Below are 23,438 nucleotides of genomic sequence, written 5' to 3'. Positions count from 1 at the left end.
AGAAAATCTACCTCCATATTCCGGAGCAAAGAAGTGCAAATTTTTCTGTTCCTCGGTACAAGTCTTTACGTGGTTGTTAATGGTGTCTGGAGCAACTGCAAATGAGATAAGGACAATTATTTTCAGAATACACAGAAGGATGAGAGAAAAAGTAAGAAAAGTCTGAAAAGTAAGCATAGGATAGGAAGAAGCAAAACTGCAAACTGAAAAAAAAAGTAATGAAACAAAAAAACAAAAACAAGAAAGATAAGCGATGAAAAGATGAACCAAATTCATAAACTAGCGATGTAAATATTACCTTCTGTTGTTTAAACTTTAGTGTGGGATTGTCTGGAGGCTTTGTGGTTACACTTGAGTCACTGTAGCCATATTTACACTCAGAAAATTGGTTTTCTAAACCACATTATGCACAACTTTTGTTCCCTCATATGATGTGCAGGACTGGTTTGTACAAGAACAAGGCAAAGATTTGACCATTATATAAGAAGTCTGAACTCCTCAAAGTCTATTTCCTGCTCAGCTTGCAAACTAAAAGCAATAATAGGGGCTGTGTATTAAATATACATTTAACACTGGCAAGACTTGAACACTTGAACATTGTTTCTTGTTCTTTTGTACATAAAATCACATAAATTTCCTGTTTAATTCTACGAAAACTTTGGTTCTTAATCCATAATTTATTATAATTTGACTCCTTTACTGTTGCTTTGCCTTCACTACCTAAAACGCAGGGGATGAAACCTGTGTAATTTTATACCTGATCCAATCTTGATGAGGCCGTTGTGCTGAATGAAGACAGTGTCACAGGTCAGGTTGCCATGGATGATGGGAGGATCACAGGAGTGAAGATAACTGCATATCAGGAAAAAAAGAAAAAGAAATTACAATTACATACAATGTACTGGATTTCTATCAATGTGAGTGTATATTAAAATAAAAGAACATTTTTAAAAATGACCTTAGAGCTGAAAGAATCTGCGTGCACCATCTCTTCCAAGCCTATAGGATCATACAATTTATCAGAGCAATTTCTAGTTGGTTTCCAAAATGGCTTGACATTTAACCAAATAATAAGAAGCACATATTTGTTACTATAATATGAAAACTACGCTTTGCTCCAGAAAGACAGTCCCACATTCTGGCTTTAAACACAGTTACTTTTTACCTTTAGAGAAGACTTTTCATATATTCTAGTACATATGCAGTATTATAAAGTCTTTTTTTTTTACCTTTTCATTCATGGTCTTGTGATTCTTCTTTGTCTTTTTCAGAAACTGCTTCAAGCTTCCAGATGACATATATTCAGTAATAAAAATCACCTTAGGGAGATAAAGAAGTGTGTAGAAAACACAAAGAGAGACATTGTTCAAATGTAAACTGTGATTATTTCAGGGCAATAGTAATAATTCTTATGGAGTTGACAGAATATGAAACAATGTCTCCAAAAGCCTGAGACTCACCCTGGCCCCGTTGTCCTTTTTGTCAGCCCAGTATTTGTGAAACTTGACAATGTTGGCATGCTCCAAATGGATCAGGTTATCAAATACAGCCTCTACCTTCTCCTAAATCCAAGAAAAAAGGACAGAAAGCATAGCAGTTATAATAAAATAGTACAAAATGTTGCTTTTCCACTTGCTCATAGAGAGTTCCTGTAAAGTAGCTCCCGATGACATCACTCATAGAATTCAAAAAATGCCACAGCGTCACTATGAACTTTGTACCAATGTGCCTGATCACTTTGTAACAATGTGCCTGATCACTTTGTAACAATGTGCCTGATCACTTTGTAACAATGTGCCTGATCACTTTGTACCAATGTGCCTCACCTCCAGCATTTTGAAATTTTTCCTCTCTGAGATCTTAACTTCATTCCAAACTACTTCCACTCCTTCTTCTGTGTCCATAGCCAAGTATGCAGCATCAATCCCTGGGACGTTACGCTGATTCACCTACATTTAAAGGGAAGAGCGGCTCATGAGGTCAGATGTTTTACTACCAAAATGAAGCAGATATCAAAAACACCTTCCTCAAGTTTTGTGTTTTCGTCATCTTTTTTTATTCTCTCCAGCATTTTGTTTTCATCTATGCCTCATTTTATAGTTTACCTCAATGATCCACCCTTACCTCTTCTTTACGTTTCTGCCAGCGGCCACAAGGGCTCTCTTCCAGAATATATGATTCATCTTCACTTTCGTCCTCATCCTCTGTCGCTGAGATAGTACTAGGCTGGACAGAGGACACAGATGGAGACACAGAGGGTCCACTTTGTACCTGGTGGGTAGTACTGGACATGTTTCCTGATGTGAGCTCTGGCTTTCCCTCAGTACAGGGAGTTCCCCTCTCCTCTGACTCAGACATCATAACACACAGGTTCTGAGTTGAAACAAGTGACACAATGTCTCTTTCTTGTTTCTCCTTTCTCTGTTTGAACGAGTCACACATCCATCTTCTTCTCAGGCAGGCTTTTCAACAACGTAGCGATCAGAAGGGAGGACTGTAAACAATAACATATATGTATAGAACGTGAGAGGGCTTCTATGGTTTTTTTTTTTTATATAACAACGACAACGTGTTCTAAGAGGTAGAAGAGTTGAGAATCATTCCCATTTATGTCCATATCGTGTGTTAATAACATCTGTATTGATTAAAAATGGCTGTTCAACATCCAAAGGTGTTTTCACGAAGAATGGATGAGTCGTTAGTGCTAATAAATTAGCTACAATTCTTTCCAAGTAGTAAGAAGTTAAGATGCATTCAGGATGCATTAGCAAAATTTGTAATTCACATTTCCTCTCCGACTCTAGTTTCTTTACCTATAATTGTGTGTTTAAGTTACTGAGAGAGGAAGCCCTGCGCTTTACTGATAGCTTAGACGCAAAATGACATTACTGTTACAGGAGACTAAATAACTCGTGTAAGTGAACTTATTTGGTTAGGTTCCTGCTAGTGTTCAATGTTAGCTTAAAGTTCAACCACCCACTCCTTGGCTAACTTTCCCCAGGCTAACAAGCTAATGAAAGGTAAATAAACAGATTGCCAACATAAAAAGTTGAATAGCAACATACTAACGTCTTACCGTGGATCACGAGAGCACCGCAAAGTTAACAAACAGCCCAGGGTTACATACTGATGGAAAAGCTGCAAAGAGACGGCAATATAAAAAATGTTAGTTCGCCATAAAAAATGTTGCAGGGTTTCAAGTCCCTTTCGCACAGCATAAGTGGGAGGGGCGGGGCAACACTTGAGGAGCGCTTGCTTGCGCACAGAAAACGCAGAGCGGTGAGTACGTCGAATAACGCAATTTAAAAATGTTACACAAAAAGGCTACATTATTTTTGTCCAAAGCACTAGGCCGGAGTTCGAAATTTAGCTGTGTCTGGGTCCATAATTCCCCTCGATGTTGTGGTGTGGGAGTGGTTAATATTTTTATCCAAACTTAACAACGCATGATCTAACAGACACACACAAAGAAAGAAACAAAATGTTGTGTCTGATAAAACAAATTAAATAATAAAAAAAAAGAAGAACAATATATAGATTTTTAATATTTTAGAAAAAATAAATAAAATAAATAAATATATAAATATACATGGAAAAAAATATATATATAATAGATGAATGGATGGTTACATATAGATGGATATATACTTTGATTTTGTTTTTACTCCATCACACGATCGTTGAGGCTAAACACCATTAAAACTGTGTGATTATTTGAATTTGAGCTATTTCATATTCATATTTCCGCAACTGAAAAAAAAAAAATCGAGTAATCGGAAAATTCCGAGTTAGGTATCTCAAATTTTCAACCTACCAAGTATACAGTTTTGTATTTATTTTTATGCTGCACTTTTTTTTTTTTTTACCGTGCAAAATAAAATGCATTTTGCTCTGGCGACTTGTGTTGAACAACAATCCAGATAGATCCCTTAATATGAGATACAAGTTCAAAAGTTCTCACTGGGCATTGTAATTTCATAAATATGTGCTTGTATGTCATACGACTATTTTAGTAATTAATTAAACGTACGTATCTCGTGCCGGTTAGCAATACTAAATTAATTATAAATTAAAAATAATTTTCCCCTTAAAACATTGTTTTAGCGATTGGCACCACGTGGTTTCATCGAAAGCGGAAGTTGCTAGAGGGGAACTCTCTTGCCTTTTTTTTTTTTTTTTTTTTTTTTAGCTGGCTCGTACAGCTGTTTCACGTTGCTAAAATCCTGCGCAACCTAGTATCCACGATTTACATCTATGCAGTGATGCAAACAAGCGCGCAGGGAAATAAAGGAATTATTGTGTGGCTGCCTTTTTGATTAAAAAACACTCCCAGCCCGTCTTCGCTCACTATGCGGAGGCTTCATGATAGCAACGCGATTCACATAGGTCGTGTATAACTGATATTTTATGGAAGGTGGAAGCAGGAGAGGCTGTGAGGCTGAGGAGTCGGGGCATCAGCTGAGCTGGGGACTGGAGCGTTAGCAAGCTAGCCTTCGTGACAGAAACGTTCATAACGGAGCAGCGACTGTTCGCTGGTTCACTTCATCATGGCCACAAATGGTAACAGTTTAACGCCTGCGATGGGAGAGATCATTCAGTTAAACGTCGGTGGGACGAGGTAAGCTTCGTCAGTGGGACACCTCAAAAGATGATGGCAATTATTTGTGAAATTTGAGCTCCTGTGGGTAATGATGTGTGTTTACATGGACAAACAGCCACGGATGTAGCTCGAGTAGACACAAGCTTGTTTACTTGATCGTTACTCCTACTTTCTTACACACGAGGGATAATGTACACACTGAAAATACACAATATATTAGTTTCATAATAAAGGCAGTTTTTTTTTCTTCTTTTAGCCACACCAGTCATTGTTGTGACCACTAATTATACCTCTTGGTCGACAGATTGCCCAGTCACGATTTTAATGATGCAACTTTCTATTTTTTCACAATACTGTGTTTTGTTATAATTCATACTGCAGGTTCAGCACCTCCAGACAGACTCTGATGTGGATCCCAGACTCTTTCTTTTCAAGGTTTGTAAATGCTGCCAGACTCTTGTAAAGCACATGGGATATATTTGGTTAATACACGGAGCTGATTGCGTTACTGCTCTTCCCTTACTGCTGCTACCAAATAAGAAGCTCCACTTTAGTTGTAAATTGTGTGACTTCTCTGTATTGTCTACAGCTGCTGTGTAGAAAATGATCTAAATGCATATAGCAGTCAGACTCAGTGAGCATATTACTATGCACTCATTCATATTACATAATTAATGTTAAGTATGGATGTTACATTATGTCATTTCTGCCCTACTTCATCCCGCTACAATCCCAGTGATGGTAAATATCAGGGGATTAGAATTACTATTCACTATTACCGGAAAAAGGTTCATAATAAAGTAGTCCTCAGTGCAAAAGTGTTCAATGTAAATGTTATAATAAAGGTATTGGAATGTGTGGCTTTTTTAAAATCAGATTTTAGCCTTAGAGGGAATCCTACCCTCTAAGGCTAAACAGCTGATTGGGGCTAGGCAGATACCAGAGTCGTAACAAACTCAAAACACTGGACTGGCTCACAGTTTGACAACAGCTGACCAAGTAGTGTAAATGCCTGCCAAGGCACCTGTCTGTCTGCCCGTCTGTCAGTCTATCTGCTCTGCTGCCAGCTGTCTGAAGTTTTTTTTTTCTTTTTCATGCAGACTCTTTCAGCTTAATAGTCATAGTTAATAACAGCACACACTGACATGGTAATAATTTGTATTTCAGTGTCAACAGGCTAGCCAAGTGTTTGTTATTGTAAAATAATTCCTTGTTGTGGTGACACTGGTGGTAAGTGGAAATAGAGATGTGCTTTAGCTAACTGGAGAACTCTTGTGTGTGTCTCTTTTCCAGTTTACTGAGTGGAAGGATCTCCACTCTTCGGGATGAAACTGGAGCTGTGAGTAGCTGTTGCTTCCAAACTGGGGCAGCATCTGCAGGCACCATCCAACATCAGGGGGAAAAAAGGACATGACATTTTGTCTGTTACACATTACTGTTCTGAAGTACGATACATGATGCTGAGATGAGCAGATGAGCTGACATCCACTTCTCTGCTGTTGGATGACGCGCTGTTTTTGCAAGGCCACTTCTGACTTCATAACTTTAGTTGCAGAATTTGTTGTGGATTCTGAAAAGTGTTAGAAAATAAACAGAAATGTTCACTGTAACTCTCCAGAGCCGTGACATTTTCATTAACTCTCCAATCAAGTGACTTAATAGTTAGTCAGCTTTTGTTTGCGACAAACTACTGGATCTTCAGTCCTCACCAACTGATTTTCTGCCTTTCAGATATTTATTGACAGAGACCCGACAGCTTTTGCACCAATATTGAATTTCCTCCGAACCAAAGAACTGGACCTGCGGTGAGCAGTCTTAATGATGTTCAGAAAATATCTATTTTTTGGTGTAATTCTGTCGCTTTGTTCCTCGTAACTTACAGAACAAATATGCTGTTTGTTTCTCTCTGCAGGGGTGTCAACATCAGCGTCCTGAGACATGAAGCAGAGTTTTATGGGATTACTCCTCTGGGTATGTTGTGGAACAAAGTTTTAACAGGAAACCGAGTCAGCCAAGTATGAGTACAAACATTGTGGAAAGCTTATAATAAACCTGTTTTGCAGCCAATACATTTTGCAGTGTTCACTCCATGTCTCCAATATCAGCAGGTATTGCATAATAGTTGAGTAGGTTGGGGTTTATTTTGGAACGAGTATAGTACAAAGAGCTGCTGTCGTTAATGTGAAATGTTGCTCTTTAGTGAATGTTTTTTTTGAGGCTCAATTTAACCAACCTCGCAGCTGTAATAGTGTTAGTTCCACGTACTCTAATGTTGTTTTACATCCTGTTTCAGTGTTTGTAACTTCCCTGCATTGTCTCTGTACTCAAATGGGAAGCTTACCTCAGTGAAAGCTGATCACCTTCGTATATACAGAACAAAGTACTTGGATCTAATTTGAATCAAAGTGGACATGAACTTTGGCAAAACAAACTAAAGAACGAGATCCTGAGGAAAATTTCCATCAGTAAAGAAAAAGAAAATCAGCAGCAGTAACTATATTAAGTAACCCATATTAATGTTATTATGATAATGACCTAATACTAATTTGCATATTGTTGCTTTTTGCTTTGTTTTTTTGTTTGCCCCTCTGTCTTTGTGTGCGTGCATACATGTGCAGTGCGTCGCCTGCTGTTGTGTGAGGAACTGGACCGCTCATCATGTGGTAGTGTTCTCTTCCATGGTTACCTGCCACCCCCAGGTAAAGACGTGAAACTGAGCGACACTGAAACTGAACTGAAAGATCATCCTTCTGAGGTTTTATTTAAAAATATCTTAAAAATGGAAAATGGAAATAACCTGCTTTTAAGTTCTAGAACAGCACAAAAGTGAAAGTCAGCAGGAATTTTTATTTATAAATTTCTGTTAATCTTGACAGCCATCCCTGCACGAAAATCAAGCCCCGCATCAGCAGCCATTGGCTCTGCTTCAGATGAACGGCCAGGCCCTAGTGGAGCAGAGGGCTTCACCCGCGTTGGCCCCCTTCCTCACCCATCCTTCTCTGCCTCGCCTGGAACAGATGACGGCCACAAACTGGGCAAGTAGCCTGCGACATCTCTCTGAATACAGAAGATGAATAATAGTCATAATCTGAAGATTTTGCATGTGCTTACATCTATTATAGCAAATTGTGAAAACTCAGTTGTGGAATATACTGTAGGTGTAATCTCAGAATAAAAAACAAGCAGGAACTGTAGTAAGTGACTTGTCAGTAGAAACAGGAATCTGCCTTCTGCCTTCCCCAACAACTGTGCATCTACTGCATGTGAAGGAGCAAGGACAGTTATGATACAGTCGTATGTGTGGCACATCAGTATCTATATGCCAGTAAGAGAGTTCAGTTCATGTACAGTGTGTTTGTGTGTGTGTGTGCATCACTGCTGGAGCTAATATGACCTGACATCCTTTTAGCGCGTTAGTAGCACTCACTGAAGTAGCCTAGTTTCAAATTGGTCTGCTCCTTGCTAATGATGGTATCATGTGATGTACATATTAGAGGTAATAAACAGAGAGTAGAGTGTCTGGCTGCTTTTAGAGATCTGAATCACATTTTAGGTAATTTAGAAACCAATAAATGAGTAATTAGGCAGAAAAAAAAGTCTTGCTAAGCATGCTGTGAAAGACATGAGGTTAATGGTGTTTTGTTTGTGTGTGCAGGTCCCATGGTTGACCCTAGGAAGGTGCTGATTATAGCAGGACACCACAACTGGATTGTAGCAGCCTATGCGCACTTTGTAATCTGCTACAGGTAATATTACAACATTTCTCATACAGCTCTAGCTCAAAAGTGGGACACATTAAATAATTTATAATGCACACATGCATTCATTGTCTTTTATGTCTCGTGTTTCTGAGTGCCAGCATTCAAGCTGTCATCTTTGGTTTTATTCGAGTTAAATTGATTCAAATATTAATTATAGCTGAAGCAAACAGTCCACACTGAGAGTAAAATATTATTTCTTTTTGCGAATATCCATTTTTTACAACATGGACAACCTGGTAAAAATGTTATTAGGTGTAATAAGAGTGGGTATGTACGCTCACATTTATGAAAGCTCATATATCAGACTTCTTTAATCTTAACCAAATCCAACTGTTCCAGTGCAGAGGTGCATGTTTGTCACTCTCGATTTAAAAACTTAACGAGAAAGGCATAAAAATAATCAGAGGGTAAAAAGTATTTCTGTGTTCTTTTCTCTGCAGGATAAAGGAATCCTCTGGATGGCAGCAGGTGTTTTCCTCTCCCTACCTTGACTGGACCATTGAACGTATTGCACTGAATGCAAAGGTGGTGGGCGGCCCACACGGAGATAAAGACAAGATGGTGGCTGCCGCCTCTGAAAGCAGTATCATCCTCTGGAGTATCCAAGATGGAGGCAGCGGTAATGAGATAGGTAGGCTAACAAAAAGCAAATAAACAGAACCCCCCCCCCCCCCCCCCCATTTTAAAGCTTCAGGCTAGATTTTTTTTAATAGGTATACATACATACCATTTTGTATCACCCGTAACTTCCTTCAATCTCTGACTCCACCTTTAGTCTACATTCACGTTTTCCAGCTTTCTACAACTTTGTTAAAGTTCATTCTCTCCACGCGCTGCCCCAGGGGTTTTCAGTCTCGGCGTACCTGTTGACGATCTCTTCTTTATCGGGAACCAGCTGGTGGCTACCAGTCATACAGGAAAGGTTGGAGTGTGGAACGCTGTCACACAACACTGGCAGGTAGGAGAGCGTATGTGAGTAAAACACAGAGCGGGCTGAGTGCTTGTGATTTTCCTTGTTTGTGTTTATTAAAAATGATATACTGAATAATTGAATTGTGCATTTGTTTAACTTAGATTTGCTTCCCAGTGAGAGGCACCAGTACTGAACTGATTTTTAGTTCCCTTTTTTTTCTTGTTAGGTTCAAGATGTGGTTCCCATCACCAGTTGTGACACTGCAGGATCCTTCCTGCTACTGGGCTGTAACAATGGCTCTATCTACTACATAGGTACACACAGACAGGTTTATGTTTTCTCTGTCTGTCACACAGTTTATGGATTTTTTTTTTATTCCATTATTCCATTTAAACCTCTTGTCAAATGCCACAGACAGAGGTGTTCCTCTCTGTGTGAGCCAAGCAGTACTGCCCTTGCTTTTTCTCTTCAAACCAGGAGCAACTTGGTAACTTTGATCCATGATGATCACTGCTGTGCCTATCAAACATTTCAGGCACTGAAGCAGATTAAAAATGAATACCTAAAAAACCCCCAAAATAGTAAAATATTCTGGAACAGTTCTAATAAACACAGATGTCTTTTTGCTTCATGCATTCATCATTCTCTATGAAATGCTTATAAAACAACCATGGCCTCCCCCCCCCCCCCCCCCCCATCTAAAAGATAGAAATTTACTAAGAGGATTCATTCCAGGATCTGAGTCAGTGAATGATTCAGTGAAGGGCTTATAAAACCCCAACAAAGACACGCTAACATGTAACCTTCTTCTTCTTTTCAGACATGCAAAAATTTCCTCTGAGGATGAAAGACAACGATCTTTTGGTGACCGAGCTTTATCACGACCCATCCAATGACGCCATCACTGCACTGTCTGTCTACCTCACACCTAAAACCAGTGAGTGGGCAAGTTTTTCTTCCCACAGAAAAACTACCGTTACTTAGTTGTACATATTTATATTGTGCTTTTTGTTTTTCCACTGCTCCTACTCTCAGGTGTGAGTGGGAACTGGATCGAGATAGCCTATGGGACTAGTAGTGGAGCAGTGAGAGTGATCGTGCAACACCCAGAGACAGTAGGATCAGGACCCCAGCTCTTTCAGACCTTCACTGTGCACAGGAGCCCAGTGACAAAGATCATGCTGTCTGAGAAACATTTGGTATCAGGTGAGGAAGGTGTTGCAGGCAGTATCCCTGTCTATGTGTGGGCTATAGAGGATTTTATAGGATAACAGCTGCCTGCATCTTATGTGGTTGTGTATTTGTGTCTGTCAGTGTGTGCAGATAACAACCACGTTCGGACGTGGACAGTAACCCGTTTCAGAGGGATGATCTCCACACAGCCAGGCTCCACCCCTCTAGCTTCCTTCAAGATTCTGTCTCTGGAGGAAGCAGAGAGTCACGGGAGCTACGGCTCTGGGAATGATATAGGTGAGAGAGTTAAAAAGTGTGTTTGCACTGTAATACACATGAATTTCTTTAATCCACCACTGATAAGATAAACAACAAATCCCACCCTGTGCAAAATAGGGTTAGAGTTACCGGTCATCATCATCATCATTATTAACCTTAACTGAAAATGTATCTATATGTTGGTGAAGCTGACACTGAAAAAGAATAAAATTTAATTATGATTAACCACCTTACGTAGTGGCTTTTGCAGTATTTGTGCAGTATCTTAACATCACTGAGTTGGCTTTTTATTTTCAGGTCCTTTTGGAGAGAGAGATGATCAGCAAGTTTTTATCCAGAAGGTGATCCCCATCACCAACAAACTGTTTGTGAGGCTCTCGTCAACTGGGAAAAGGTACAATGCCCTGCCTCTCTGCTCCCCTGACCTTTATCTGACTTTGTTTCCTATTATCTGACATACATGATATTTTTTTTCATTCATTAAATGTCCCTTTAGGATCTTGGCACTTCTTTTTAAAATTTACTACCGGTAAATGACATATTTGTGTCTCAGGATCTGCGAAGTGCAGTCAGTGGATGGGACCACCATCACTTGCTTCATGGTACGGGAGTGTGAGGGCTCCAGTCGAATGGGGTCGCGACCTCGCCGTTATCTGTTCACAGGTCACGGCAATGGCAGCATCCAAATGTGGGACCTGACCACTGCGATGGACACCGCCAATAAAGGAGAAGAGAGGAAGAAAGAGGGTGAGGAAGGAGAGAGATTAGTGAAAAGCCAGAAATGTGAAGGCGAATGTTGTGTTTGTTTTAATGAAACAGTAAGTTTTTAATGAGGCTCCTCTCGTTTCTGATAGATATAGGTGGGCCTACAGAGGAGGAGCTGCTACAGCTGTTGGACCAGTGCGACCTGAGCACCTCCCGCTGTGCGACACCTAACATTAGCCCCGCCCCCTCTCTGCTACACCACACACGCCTCCGAGAGTCCTGTTCGAGGTTAGAAAGGCAGCACTCATTTATTGAGGTTACAAGCCTATATATGCCGTCTGAATTATCAGAAGATGTGTTTGAAGGAACATAAAAGACTTCTTCTTTTTCTGTCATCAGTCTGCAGTTACAGGCACCGGAGCCCATTCCCGAGACCCAGGCTACATATGGAGCTGTGCGACCCTACAGAGAGAGCCCCCTGCTGGCCCGTGCTCGTCGAACTGAGTCCTTCCACAGCTACCGGTGAAATATCATTTATCAAACACTTATACTAGAAGGGTTCAAATAAGAGTATACTAAGGTGATAACTTTAGGATTTCAAAACTTAAACCCCCCCAAAAAAACAAAACCCAATATTGAGACTAGTAAGCAAGATTGAGTGTTTTTCTTGTGCGATTTAACCACTTTCTAAATCAGTTGTTCTTCACCCACAATGCTGTGTTTCGCCAAAGAAGAGCTCTGGCTGATGACAGAGCAGGGAGAGATGGAAACTTTGTGGTGCCTTACAATAACAGAAGCACTTGGCTTTATAGTCGCTTTGCTTGGCATTTCAATAACATAGTAATTTGATTATGCTCTACTAATGTAAGTTCAGGAAATGCTGAGTTGTCCCTGTTTGCATTATGTTCCATTATCTATCTAGCGGTGACTGTCTATATTATCATGCTTTCATAGAGACTTCCAGAACTTCAGCCTGACTCGAGGTGTCCTGGACAGCACAGGGCAGACCCCTGATGCCCGCCGCTCTCTTTGTGACTTTGGGCCTGAAGACAGTGAGAGGAGAGCCTCAGTCTTGGAGCTGTGGGCTTCCCGTACCACAAGTGCAAGCTGTAACACAACAGCTGGAGCGTCTGGAGTATCTGCCACAAAAGCTGAATCCAGTCAGGAATCTGCACGGCAGCCTCCAGACAGCCCAATTCCAGGAGGTGACGTCAGGCGAAAGGTACATGCTCAGTCAGAAGAAGGAGAGGCTCCTGCATCGGGAGGAGACGCGGTGAAGGTTGATGGAGGTGTGAGGAAAAGGGGAGTACTGGAAGGAAGCTTTCTTGGGAGAAAGAGGGCTCCTCCAGTTCCACACCTTGCCTCTGTCCCCTCTGGATCAGAAGGCGGTGGGAGCGACTCTTCTTCAAATGCCTCTCCTTCCCCCACCAAACTGTCCACCTCACCACGACACAGGAAGCTGGTACCTGAGCCATCCAGCCAGGACAGCAGCCTGTGAAGGGCGCCTTTTCTCTTGCTCTCGGTGGAAGTTATCTCGTAGAGGTACACTCTCTAGGTGATCATGATAACAGAATTTAAGAGCAAAAGAGGAACACGAAGCAAAAAAGCAGCGACGGCCCTTTCCGCCTCCACAACAGCCTTGTTAAAGTATGGTTCAGGATGTTTGTTTCTCTTCAAATCCCACACAACAGGAGTGCTGCCATGTTATACTGAGCGCAACATAAATATACAACATCCCAACGCTAACATCACTGTCATGGCAGGAATGCTTTTCTTTTTTTTTCTTAGATCACTCACCCTCGTAAAAATCTGCCAGGTGCCAGTAATGCTCCTCCTGTCTCTGTTTGTGTTTATTTTAGGCTGTCTTAACAGATTGCTGATAATCTTTTTAGCACTTTAAGTTTTAGGCATGAATCAGATCGTTTGCTGGCTCAGTCCTGGAAAGAAAAATGCGTTTTTTCTTCCTTTTATGATGTTGCTCACGCAACATCTTAAGGAACACACAGCCACTACAAGAACAGGACAAAAGTCTGTTTGACGAGGTACGGTTAAAGGAGTGGTCGGTCACTTCTAAATGTGAAAACATGAACTAATTAACATTAATAACATACCACAGCACTAACAGTAACCATTTACCAAGATATTTCAAAGTGTTTCTAATAACCTATATCAGGTGTGCATTACTTTGTTCAGAACCTGATCTAAACTGATCTTCATATCTGTAACTAACAGTTACTTCTATTATCATATAAGTCATTTTAGATGTTTTAGTCTAAAACAGTGTCATAACATGTTACCTATCACAAACTATTTCACTTATAATGGTATAAAAAGGGAACAAATCAGTAAAACTAGACCCCATTTGGTGATTGATCACCTGATTGGCTGACTCATCCGTTCAGCACTAGAGCAGTGGAATTGAGCAGACCACGATTATATCAAGCATCTCTGACACTATGTGCAATTTGTCGTGCAATCGATTTTTACTTACCTTAAATGTGTTACCTTCACTAGAATTCTAGGCAGATACTTGGATCCTAGAATACTTTGGGACACAGTAATTATTGTTGTTAAAGCAACAACACTAAAAAGCCAATAGAGAGCGAGCAGTTCAAGCAGGCGATACAACTTTACAGAGTTGTATGACAGCTCAGTACTATGCAACAGTGGATTTATCATGCACACCAGAAATGAATAACTCTGGTTCCCGGGCGATTCAAACTGAAATCTACGTGGATAACAGCCTGCAAAAACGTCGAACCCCCGTGTGGATGAGTGACTGCTTTTCACTCCAGCTGGCACAGTTTTACCCGTTAGTTCCAGTCAAGTTACGCTGTTAATTTCCTTTGATGCTAATTGCAGTTCAACAGGCTCTTTGATCCTCAAACAAGACAAAAATTGAAACAGTTGTGTGAAGCGTTGGACTGCAATGTTAAAAAATGTGAGGTATTTTATTAGACGATCTATATGTGGAATTCAAAGAAGATAATTCAGTGCTCGAAGCTAAAAAAAAATTATATTTACACAAAATAGTAAAAGCAAATGTCTTTTTAGTATTTTGTGGTATAGATAGTCAAGTTCTTGTCTCAACAGAGAGAAAGAACACATTTTATTGTCAGCTTGTTGTTATAGTTCACAAGTAAGAGGAACCGTTTGTGTTCCTGCTTTATCATTATTATTATTTTCACAGTGGTGCCTGTGTGAGATCACTCTAATTATTTATTTTTTTATTTTCACACTACACTCATGCTAAAACAAGGACCTACACTACATCACTTTACTCCCTTTGAAACAGGTATAAAATGTGTGTTGTGTTGAATGACTGTTGCAGTGCCTTATGTAACTTGTTTGGCGGTTATCAGTCCGTTAATGTGTTTTAATTGAAAGAAATTGTGACCAAATGCTTGTGAAGACGGAGCTCATTGTGGAGGCACGTTACAGACCTGCCCACGTCGCTGTTGGCTAGAATTGTGTTATGATTTTACAGCGGGATAAAATAGATGTAAAGAGTGGCATTAAATATTAAGTAATTAGGGATTTACCGATGAGTGCACTGTGAAATTCTGGATCGACAGTGATACTGATGTTTATTATGTTGTGGTTGCTTTTTTTTTTTTTTTTTTTTTTAAATTCCCCAATTTGTTCCAGGGAAACAAAGAAATCTTGAATATGAAAAAAGTAAGTGAACTGTTTTAAAGTCTTTCAGCTCTTCATCACACTGTCTTTAGCCAGCACTGGCAACATATAAACATTACAACACTGAGAACAGTAAATGTCCGATACGGATGTTGTGGTTGATACATGGGCACTTAACATTACATTAGCAGACTACATTGCACATAACCCTCACATGCATTAAGATCGGAAAATCGAAACTTCCTCCCAAGATGGGGGATTTTATATATTTTTTTAAAATGTAACTTGTACTTTTAGTTTTAAGCATACCATATAGGTTGGAAACAAAAAAATATCTGTGAGTGACAACCTTAATTAGCATAACCATGTCCTGAAATATTAATCACACTTTTCCAAAAGCAGCAGCAATGTAACATGTTTCATTGGTAATCATTTCTGAATGACGACAGAACTGACCGTGTGCTAACGGCTTGTACAAAGATGTAACATTTTGATACATTAAGTGTGTGCAATGTGGACGTGTAATCAGAACAAAATCCTGATGCGGCTGCATTGATTTGTCTAATGGTGTGTTGATGTATACGCTGTTCATACAAACATAAGGCCTATATTAATATAATCATGCTATCGGACCTAACCTGCTAATGTATATTTTCTATAGGAACATGGAGTTAAATGAGTATTTCTGCACATAGTTATTTGTTTATCTTCTGCAGTGTCTCTTATCTGTTGCTCCTTAACCTCCCCTGGCTATGTTTACATTATATGGCAGCCAGATGCTAATGAGCTCAAAGAAATACATATCTGTTTATTTAAAAAGGCCTGTGCATTCTTGTTTTCTACATTGTGTATGCATTATGCTATATTATTTACCACTGCATTGAGTAATGATCAAATATTAAGTTGCTATAGAGTCACATTGTTCGTGCAATTGAAACTACCACTGTGTTCACTAAAACGTCTGATTATACTCAGCATGTTTCGCTTCTTTCTTAAAATTACAGATTTTTTTTCATTTTTATAAGTTCACATTGTTATTCTTAAAAAATACTCAACTATTTACATAATTTACATTTATATTTAGATAGAAACATACCTTTTTATTCCAATTTACTTTATTTATCAGTGCAAACGAATCATGTTTCATCGGTCTTGAACCATTTCAGTCGAGATTTCTGGGCAGATATCATCAAAGTGATATCAGGATTAATCTTATAACAAATGCTGTTTGGGTGTTTTTTAGGATTTGATATTCCTAAATGTACAAAAATTATGAGATCCTTGAAAGGAAAGTGAATTTCTGATAGTTTTACCACTTAAAATTTTGACACTATTTTTTTTAATACTATACATCGTAAGTCAGTCACGTCTGGGTAAGGTTTGCATGGATAACTAAGAGTGCGCAATTGTTGTTTTGTCTGAGTGTCACAAAGGTGTGTATGTGTGTCTCCCCAGCGCGCTCATTTCACTAACCTTCCCGTTCAGACAGTCTCCTCTCTGCGATGGCGTCTGTCGTCATTGTGATTTATGAGTTTAATAAAACCCTAAGTGTGTGTGTGTGTGTGTGTGTGTGTGGGGCTCAGGGCCATACTGTCCCTTACAATCACTCCACAAGCTCTCTTTTCACAGCCTCTCCCCCCTACTCTGTGGCTGACAATAGCTGTGAATGTGGCTGTGAATGTTTTAGAAGTGCCCTTGTCAGATTGGTGTCCTTGAGCGAGGGCATGCTTGTTACTGCCACTTTGTTAATTTCAAACTTGCCTTGATGTCTTGATGTCCCCTCAAGGGACGCAGGAGCAAAACTAAATTACTGCTGCATAGTTTTGATGGAGACACCGGCCCTGTGTGTATTTGTGCTTGTGTTTTTGACTCTGTGTGTGTGGTAACTGAGTCCCTGTGCAGCTGGTGGCACAATTCTGTGTTATACTAACTCAGCAGAAAAGAGGATTCCTAAATCTACATTTCAGCTAGATCACCATGGAGCCCCTTTTAATAGAGTGACTTCATTCATTATGTAACATCCAGTAGTATTTAACCATTGTTAATACTGTGTTTAAGCAGCAACTGAGGCACATTTAAAGTGCTACATACATTTTAAGGATTATTTCTAAGCAAGCTATTTTGCTTTTTGGAACTGTATTTCTACATTATTTTATTCATATTTAAACCTCATTAGCTTGAAGATTAATCTGGTACATTTGTGGATCTTTTAAATGCTACAAGAGGTCTGATTCTTTAAAAATTTGGTTCATAATTTGCTTGACACAAGAATACTGCATTTATTTATGGTAAAAAAAAAAAAAAAAAAAACCTTAAAGAAAATGAGAGGCAAGAACACTAGAAGAATATTTTTTTGATAGTCAAATTTATCATTTACCAGATAAAAACACAACCACAGACAAATGAATCATCTATAAATAAGACTTTTGTAAATACAACAATCATAAATAATACTGTCATCATGTAAAAAAAGAAGAAAAATAATTTTGTAATAATACAATAGGCTTCAATATTGTACACAAAACATCAAACTCATCAATATTACACATAAAGCCAACACCTCTTATTAATAAATACTGTCTCTATGTTCAATCTAATATAAGCGATGTTTCATTTCTGCATTAAAAAAAACTCAACTAAACAATTAAATTGCCACTTTTATTTTGATCTTCTTAATAGCAGGATGAAAATTACCAAAAGCCACAAATAACACAGAATCCAGACGAATGCACTTTGAAACCCAAAAGTGTATCTTGACTTACAGCTAAGAAAGACTTGACTACATTACTGCCACTTCCTCAAAACTGAAATTGCACTGAACGGCACACACACAACTGACCGAATTTCAGACTGAGCTTTCAAGTTCACATAATCGCAACAATCAGACGGCACATCTGTGATTCCCAGCCACATTCAACACATAAAAGAAAACAGTTGGCATTTTTTTTTATAATAAAACTACATCAAGCCCATGTTTCTCATTACAACTACAGCTCCTATACTGGGAAAGCTTACTAGGCATAATTACTGGTTGACGAAGAATAGACTCAGATTAATTAACATTCATTTCTATGGTGGTCTCAGGTGGTAAAAGCTAAAGTAAATCTGCACTTTTCAAAAACGACTAAACCTCTAACAGTTGGCAAACAGTGTATCATAATACAATCAGAACAGTCCTTTAAGGGCTCTTCTGGACCGTAATATAAGTACGGTCCGATACTACATACTGGATAACAATCACGAACAGACTCGGAATAATGACCGATTTTATGTCACTGCTGACTGTGTCCACATGTGAACTGTATTCAAGTCATACACAAAGTGGGCTAAAATTATACTTATTATACTTGTATTATATTCTCTTTCCCACATTATGTTTGGTTATCTGTACAACTCTGAACCTGAAATTTGTCAAAATATTAATATATATTACTTATATCCACTCACTGGCTGCTTCATTAGGTACACCTTACGAGTAATGAGTGGAACCCTCTTTTGCTTTTAGAACTACATTAACTCTTCATGGCATAGATTCAACAAGGTGCTGGAATCATTCCTAAGAGATTTTGGTCCATATTGACATGATAGCAAAACACAATGTTGTTGCAGATTTGTCTGTGCAGCAGACAATTTTTTACCACAACAAACAACCATTCATTCTCACCTAAATCCCCTTTCTTCCACATTCTGATGCCAGTTTGAACTTCAGCAGCTCATCTTGTCTGTGTCTACGTGTCTAAATGCATTGACTGCTGCCATATGATTGCCTGATTAAATATTTAGTGAGTTAATGAGAAGTTGAAAAGGTATACCTAATGAAGTGACAGAAAGTTTATGATGATGCTTTAATTAATACCTCATAACACGTGTTGTTTAACTTATAGCTTAAATTGAGTAGACCGTATTTAGCACCGCCTGTGCAAATAGCATGTAACAGTGTTTTACTAGTTTGTTTTACAACTAGGTCTGAATGGCAACTGTGAAACCTGACAGGTCTTAAAGATGAGTGTCAGTGAACATGGTGTGCTCCTTTTTCACAGAACTTAAGGCCTTGATGGCATCCACAAGCTCATCTTCCTCCACATACTGGAAAAAAAAAAACACACACAAGATCGCAAAATTTAGGTCTGAATCAAAGAAGAGGGGAAAACAATCAGAGAAACAATAAAGTAAGCAATTTTCAGCTGTCCATATTTCTGTTTTCTGGTACAATTTCACTGATTCTGCATCCATCTAGGAATTGAGCAAGTCAAACCCACAATCCCAAAGCAACTTTATTAAAGTCTTATCATATATTTTCTAGGCAATGATACTAATGAAAACTTTAAACACATAATATTGTAAATTCTTATGACTTTATAGTAAAAGAGGAGGCTGGTGAATAATTAGCATAAAATTTTGTATTCTCATCACTACTCTCTTCTGTACTTGTAGTTAACAAATGAAATTCATAATAAACATAACTCCATACTCACCAGTCCAGAATCGTGTGCCAGTGGGTTGTCCCAGCTTCCTTCCTCCATCATCATTGACTTCCTGTCAATTAGCTGACTTACACTGCGGTGCAAGGAATGCTGGGAGTAGGCCTGGCTGAGGTCTGCTTGGCTGGGAACCCGCAGGACAGAGATGGGGCTGAACTGTGAGTTGCTGCTCACTATCTTTGTGTCTGTCAGACCCTGAGGAGTAGAGTTTTATTCAGAGGCTGATTTGGGGGTTTAAAGCCTTTTATACAAATCACATACTTAGAGAATACTTCTAGATCTAATATTCAATGGTATGGATTTCTTTTTGATTAGGAGCCACATCAGCAAAAACAAGGAGTGAAATTAAGTCAGCTGAATATGTTTATTGTGGGAGGAATAAACACATGGGAGTTTGTTGGTATTACACCATATAGCCAAAAATATTGTGCCAGACCTCTTAATTTTTGAATTAGGTTGCTTTCAGTCCCATTTTCAGAAGTGTATAAAATCAGGCACCTAACCTTGCAATCTGCCTTTATAAAGATTTTTGAGATAATTTGTTATTCTAAGAGTTTTCTCAATTTCAGCATCTTACTGTAACAGGATGCCACCATTGCAACAAGTCAGTTTGTGAAATGTCTTCCCTCTTAGACATTAGAAGCTGTCAGCGCTATTATTGCAGTGGAAGTGTTAAAGAACTGGAGCAACTCAGTGATAGAGTACGCAAAGTTCCCCACCTCCTCTGGCATTAACATCAGCAGAAAGAATTGGCATAAGCTTCATGGCATGGGTGGGTTTCCATGGCTGAATAGTTGCCGTAGGTGTAATTTTGCTGGAGCCATAAAACCCTTAAGAGACACTATGACACAATATTCAGTTGCTGATTTACCTTCTTTGCTGAATTTTTTTTTTCAATGATCATTGTATTCATTACATGTAAGAAAGTCAACATTGTACTGAGGACAGACGAAGAGACCTTCACACACCACAACAAGCCAACCACTGTCATATGACAGTGTGTAACATGCACGCACGCACGCACACACACACACACACACACACACACACACACACACACACTTACACAAGCAAGGCGGACATACGCAAACAGGCATCCCTTTTAAATCAAGCATCCCATACCTCAGTGTACACAGTGTAGCTTTTAAGTATAACGCTGCTGATCTCAACACAGTCTGCTACAGTGTCAAACTGCAGGGGGACAGTAAGATAAACATTTAAGGCTTTGAGAGCAAGAACAGAAAATAATCTTACTGTGGGAAGATCAGGGAGGAGCACAGAGCCGGAGTGATGCTTAGAGCACAGCTCAGGACAGGGTCTCTGAGAGGGAGATACATAGAGAGACAGAGGGAGGCAGGGAAACAGAGCGTATACGCAGAGAAGTGCAGAAAGAAGTGGAAGCAGAGAAGATAAATATCAAAAATTAAAGGAAGAAAGGTTGACAGAGAATGGAGAAAGAAATTAAAGTATTATGATGGAAAAACATTAAGGTGTAAAAAATAATTACAACGAATAACCAAAATAACAGAGCAGTGGATAAAAATGATTAGTCGTCTTTATGAAACAGATGTTGTTTGGATCTAAAGTCACAACCAATGAAACGTGAGTTGCATGTATGTAAAAAAAAGAAACCCAAAACCATTTTCAGAGTGGTCAGCACTTTTACTTTTAAAAGTGCAATTATACGGTATTGTGCTTATCTGTTCTTTGTTGTCTGTAATTCTTTACAAAATGTGCATGTTGATGGATGAATCACCTACTGTGGACCAAATTTACCGGTATACAGGCATGTTTGTTAGTCATTCAAATTTAGCTGTGAGAGTCTGTGGTTCTATTTCTCTGCTGGCCCTGTGATCCACTGGTAACCTGTTCAGGTGAGGACCCCGCCTCTTGCCCTGTGACAACTGGGATACACTCCAGACCCAGATAACCATAAGTTGGATAACCTGTTAAGAAACTGAATTTATAGTTCCTGGGTTTTTAACCCTTTTAACCTTTTTTTTTTTTTTTTAAATCTTTCATTTACTTCTTTGCTTTTTCCTCTTACGTATTCCAAACTTTAGGTCATTTTTTCTTTCTCAATTGCGTTTTATGTTTTTGTGCTGCATCTCCTGTCCTTTTCTCACCATGTAAGTCTCTCCCCCAGCTTTTCTTGTCTTCTGAAGCATAACCAGCGGAGGGCGCTCTCTGGCTGATGGATTCTTCCTCAAGGCTCTGTAAGGGAGTTTCAGAAAATACATTCTGTTTGCAGGAAGCGTGCTGTGTTTTATTTGCACAAGTTATGCTAACTTGTACATTTTAGTGCACTTTGAATTTCACAAGAGAGAAGAATAAATTCTGTGCTATGGCTGCCCTAAACCTTTTACAAGAATCACATTTACCTTTGTAGCACTAAGCCCAGCAGTATGGCTAGCAAAAATAGACCCAGTAGGGCTAAGAGCAGGATGAACCACAGTTCAGAGTAGACTGGCGTGGCTGACATGCTCACACCCTGTTTACCACTGTCTACAGGGTCAAGAGGAGCTGCACAAAGAAAACAACATGAATAAGTTATTAATAAATTAGCTTTCTAGATTTATCTGTATTTTTAATATATATATTTTCTTCACAACATCAGAATCTGAGAGACAACAAGATTCTGAATCATTGAAGAATGTGTGTGTGTGTGTGTGTGTGTGTGTGTGTGTGTGTGTGTGTGTGCGCGCGCGCGCGCGCGCGTTACCAAGGCCTGTGGCTGGGCTATATCTGATGGTGGGAGTGCTGGCACTGCCACTGTTTGTGGTACAAGTCACCTGAAATGACAGAGCTTAGAGGAACAGAGAGGGAAAGACAGAAAAGAAAACAACTCTGGGTTACAATAAAATAAGCATGTATAGATGATGGTAACCAGGCTCTCTGTCCCCTGTAGGGCTAATTACAATATGCAACTCAAATAAAATCAGAGTGGGTGAGAAACATTCATACAAAGGACCAAACTGAAACAGAAAGAGATTTAAAATTGAAGCTTATTCAGTTCTCAAAGCTTTTTCAGCATACCTACTCTAATCAAAAAGCTGTTCATTCTGTATTCAAATTTTTTTTACAAGATTTATAGTTTACTGCTTGCTTTAGTTCTTTTTTCTCTAAGTGCACATGTTGTGTTATGTATGCTGTATGTCGCTCTTACTTTTCTGTGAGATGCGTGGAACATGGAGATAGCTGTAGAAGCCAGTATAGATCCTCAGCTGGCTCTCAGTCACACTGTACTCCTTCAGGTATCCGTTCAGGGAGAAAGACCCAGTCCAGTCCAGCCAAATAACAGTCAGGTTACTGTCTACTGAGAAGGGGGATACATACTGGGGGGCTGAAGGGAGAAAGAATGATGGTAAGAGAAAATCTGAATGTGGTTTTTATCATTCTTAAAACTAGATATTACTGACTGCTTAAGCAGTAATAAATGTGTTACCTTCACTGAGAGTGTGGACAGTAGTCCAGTTGGAGGCAGTGCTGCCCATGTTATTAAAGCAGGCAGCTCTGAGCTCATATGTGGAGTACGGCTCGAGACCTGCGCAGTTTGTTAGTCACAGAAAACTCATAAAGCAGAAAAACGTTTCAAAACAGTTATCCCAGCATAATCAAGACTTACAGAATAAAAACTATTATTTTAAATCACCTAACATTGATTTTACGATTCTTTCTTACTGTATGTGTTACTTTTCAGTGGCACTGGTGCATGATATTTCTTTATATTCACCTGTAACATTGTAGCTCCGCTTTTTACCAAAAAAACTGATTTCTGTTGGTCCTTCAATACAAGGTAGGGGTATAGGCTGGGAGGGCTGAGGGCAAGGCGATCTGAGGTGAAGCTCACAGCTGGGTACAAAGAGTAAAGGAGTGTAAGTGAAAGCAAG

The 23,438-nt window shown here is 39.3% G+C and overlaps 3 protein-coding genes across 9 annotated transcripts in view; 1 reads left to right on the top strand and 2 right to left on the bottom strand.

Moving 5' to 3' along the window:
• LOC101480427 (nuclear receptor-binding protein) overlaps positions 1 to 3,256 on the bottom strand; it is an 11,802-nt gene extending 8,546 nt beyond the window's left edge. The window contains exons 1-8 of the mRNA XM_004539514.3: positions 3,077 to 3,256; positions 2,125 to 2,494; positions 1,827 to 1,949; positions 1,461 to 1,562; positions 1,230 to 1,319; positions 959 to 999; positions 758 to 852; positions 12 to 95 (exon numbers count right to left, since the gene is read on the bottom strand). Coding sequence (XP_004539571.1) covers positions 12 to 95; positions 758 to 852; positions 959 to 999; positions 1,230 to 1,319; positions 1,461 to 1,562; positions 1,827 to 1,949; positions 2,125 to 2,442 — 853 coding nt within the window. The 5' untranslated portion in view covers positions 2,443 to 2,494; positions 3,077 to 3,256. The remainder of the gene's footprint in view (positions 1 to 11; positions 96 to 757; positions 853 to 958; positions 1,000 to 1,229; positions 1,320 to 1,460; positions 1,563 to 1,826; positions 1,950 to 2,124; positions 2,495 to 3,076) is intronic.
• Positions 3,257 to 4,183: 927 nt separating this feature from the next.
• kctd3 (potassium channel tetramerization domain containing 3) lies at positions 4,184 to 16,037 on the top strand. Its single transcript, XM_004539515.3, has 19 exons — positions 4,184 to 4,618; positions 4,982 to 5,035; positions 5,894 to 5,939; positions 6,332 to 6,405; positions 6,513 to 6,571; positions 7,219 to 7,299; positions 7,477 to 7,635; positions 8,256 to 8,346; positions 8,802 to 8,992; positions 9,204 to 9,319; positions 9,501 to 9,588; positions 10,095 to 10,211; positions 10,310 to 10,480; positions 10,589 to 10,744; positions 11,024 to 11,120; positions 11,280 to 11,473; positions 11,581 to 11,719; positions 11,831 to 11,953; positions 12,386 to 16,037. Exons 1-19 carry the CDS (start codon positions 4,548 to 4,550, stop codon positions 12,927 to 12,929), a joined length of 2,571 nt encoding a protein of 856 aa, XP_004539572.1. The 5' UTR covers positions 4,184 to 4,547; the 3' UTR covers positions 12,930 to 16,037.
• Positions 16,038 to 17,413: 1,376 nt separating this feature from the next.
• ush2a (Usher syndrome 2A (autosomal recessive, mild)) overlaps positions 17,414 to 23,438 on the bottom strand; it is a 215,815-nt gene continuing 209,790 nt past the window's right edge. For all 7 annotated transcript variants that reach the window (XM_076881888.1, XM_076881902.1, XM_014413372.3 and 4 more), the window contains 9 exons: positions 23,282 to 23,400; positions 22,994 to 23,092; positions 22,715 to 22,891; positions 22,271 to 22,354; positions 21,930 to 22,071; positions 21,675 to 21,762; positions 20,803 to 20,868; positions 19,543 to 19,743; positions 17,414 to 19,153 (listed from right to left, as the gene is read on the bottom strand). In XM_076881888.1, the coding sequence (XP_076738003.1) occupies positions 19,064 to 19,153; positions 19,543 to 19,743; positions 20,803 to 20,868; positions 21,675 to 21,762; positions 21,930 to 22,071; positions 22,271 to 22,354; positions 22,715 to 22,891; positions 22,994 to 23,092; positions 23,282 to 23,400 (1,066 nt within the window). In that variant the 3' untranslated portion in view covers positions 17,414 to 19,063. The remainder of the gene's footprint in view (positions 19,154 to 19,542; positions 19,744 to 20,802; positions 20,869 to 21,674; positions 21,763 to 21,929; positions 22,072 to 22,270; positions 22,355 to 22,714; positions 22,892 to 22,993; positions 23,093 to 23,281; positions 23,401 to 23,438) is intronic.

This window comes from Maylandia zebra, linkage group LG1 (genome assembly GCF_041146795.1).
Source record: "Maylandia zebra isolate NMK-2024a linkage group LG1, Mzebra_GT3a, whole genome shotgun sequence".
NCBI classification, from domain to species: Eukaryota; Metazoa; Chordata; class Actinopteri; order Cichliformes; family Cichlidae; genus Maylandia; species Maylandia zebra.
The sequence above is the reverse complement of the archived record's forward strand: the minus strand, read 5'-3'. Positions and strand labels throughout refer to the sequence as shown.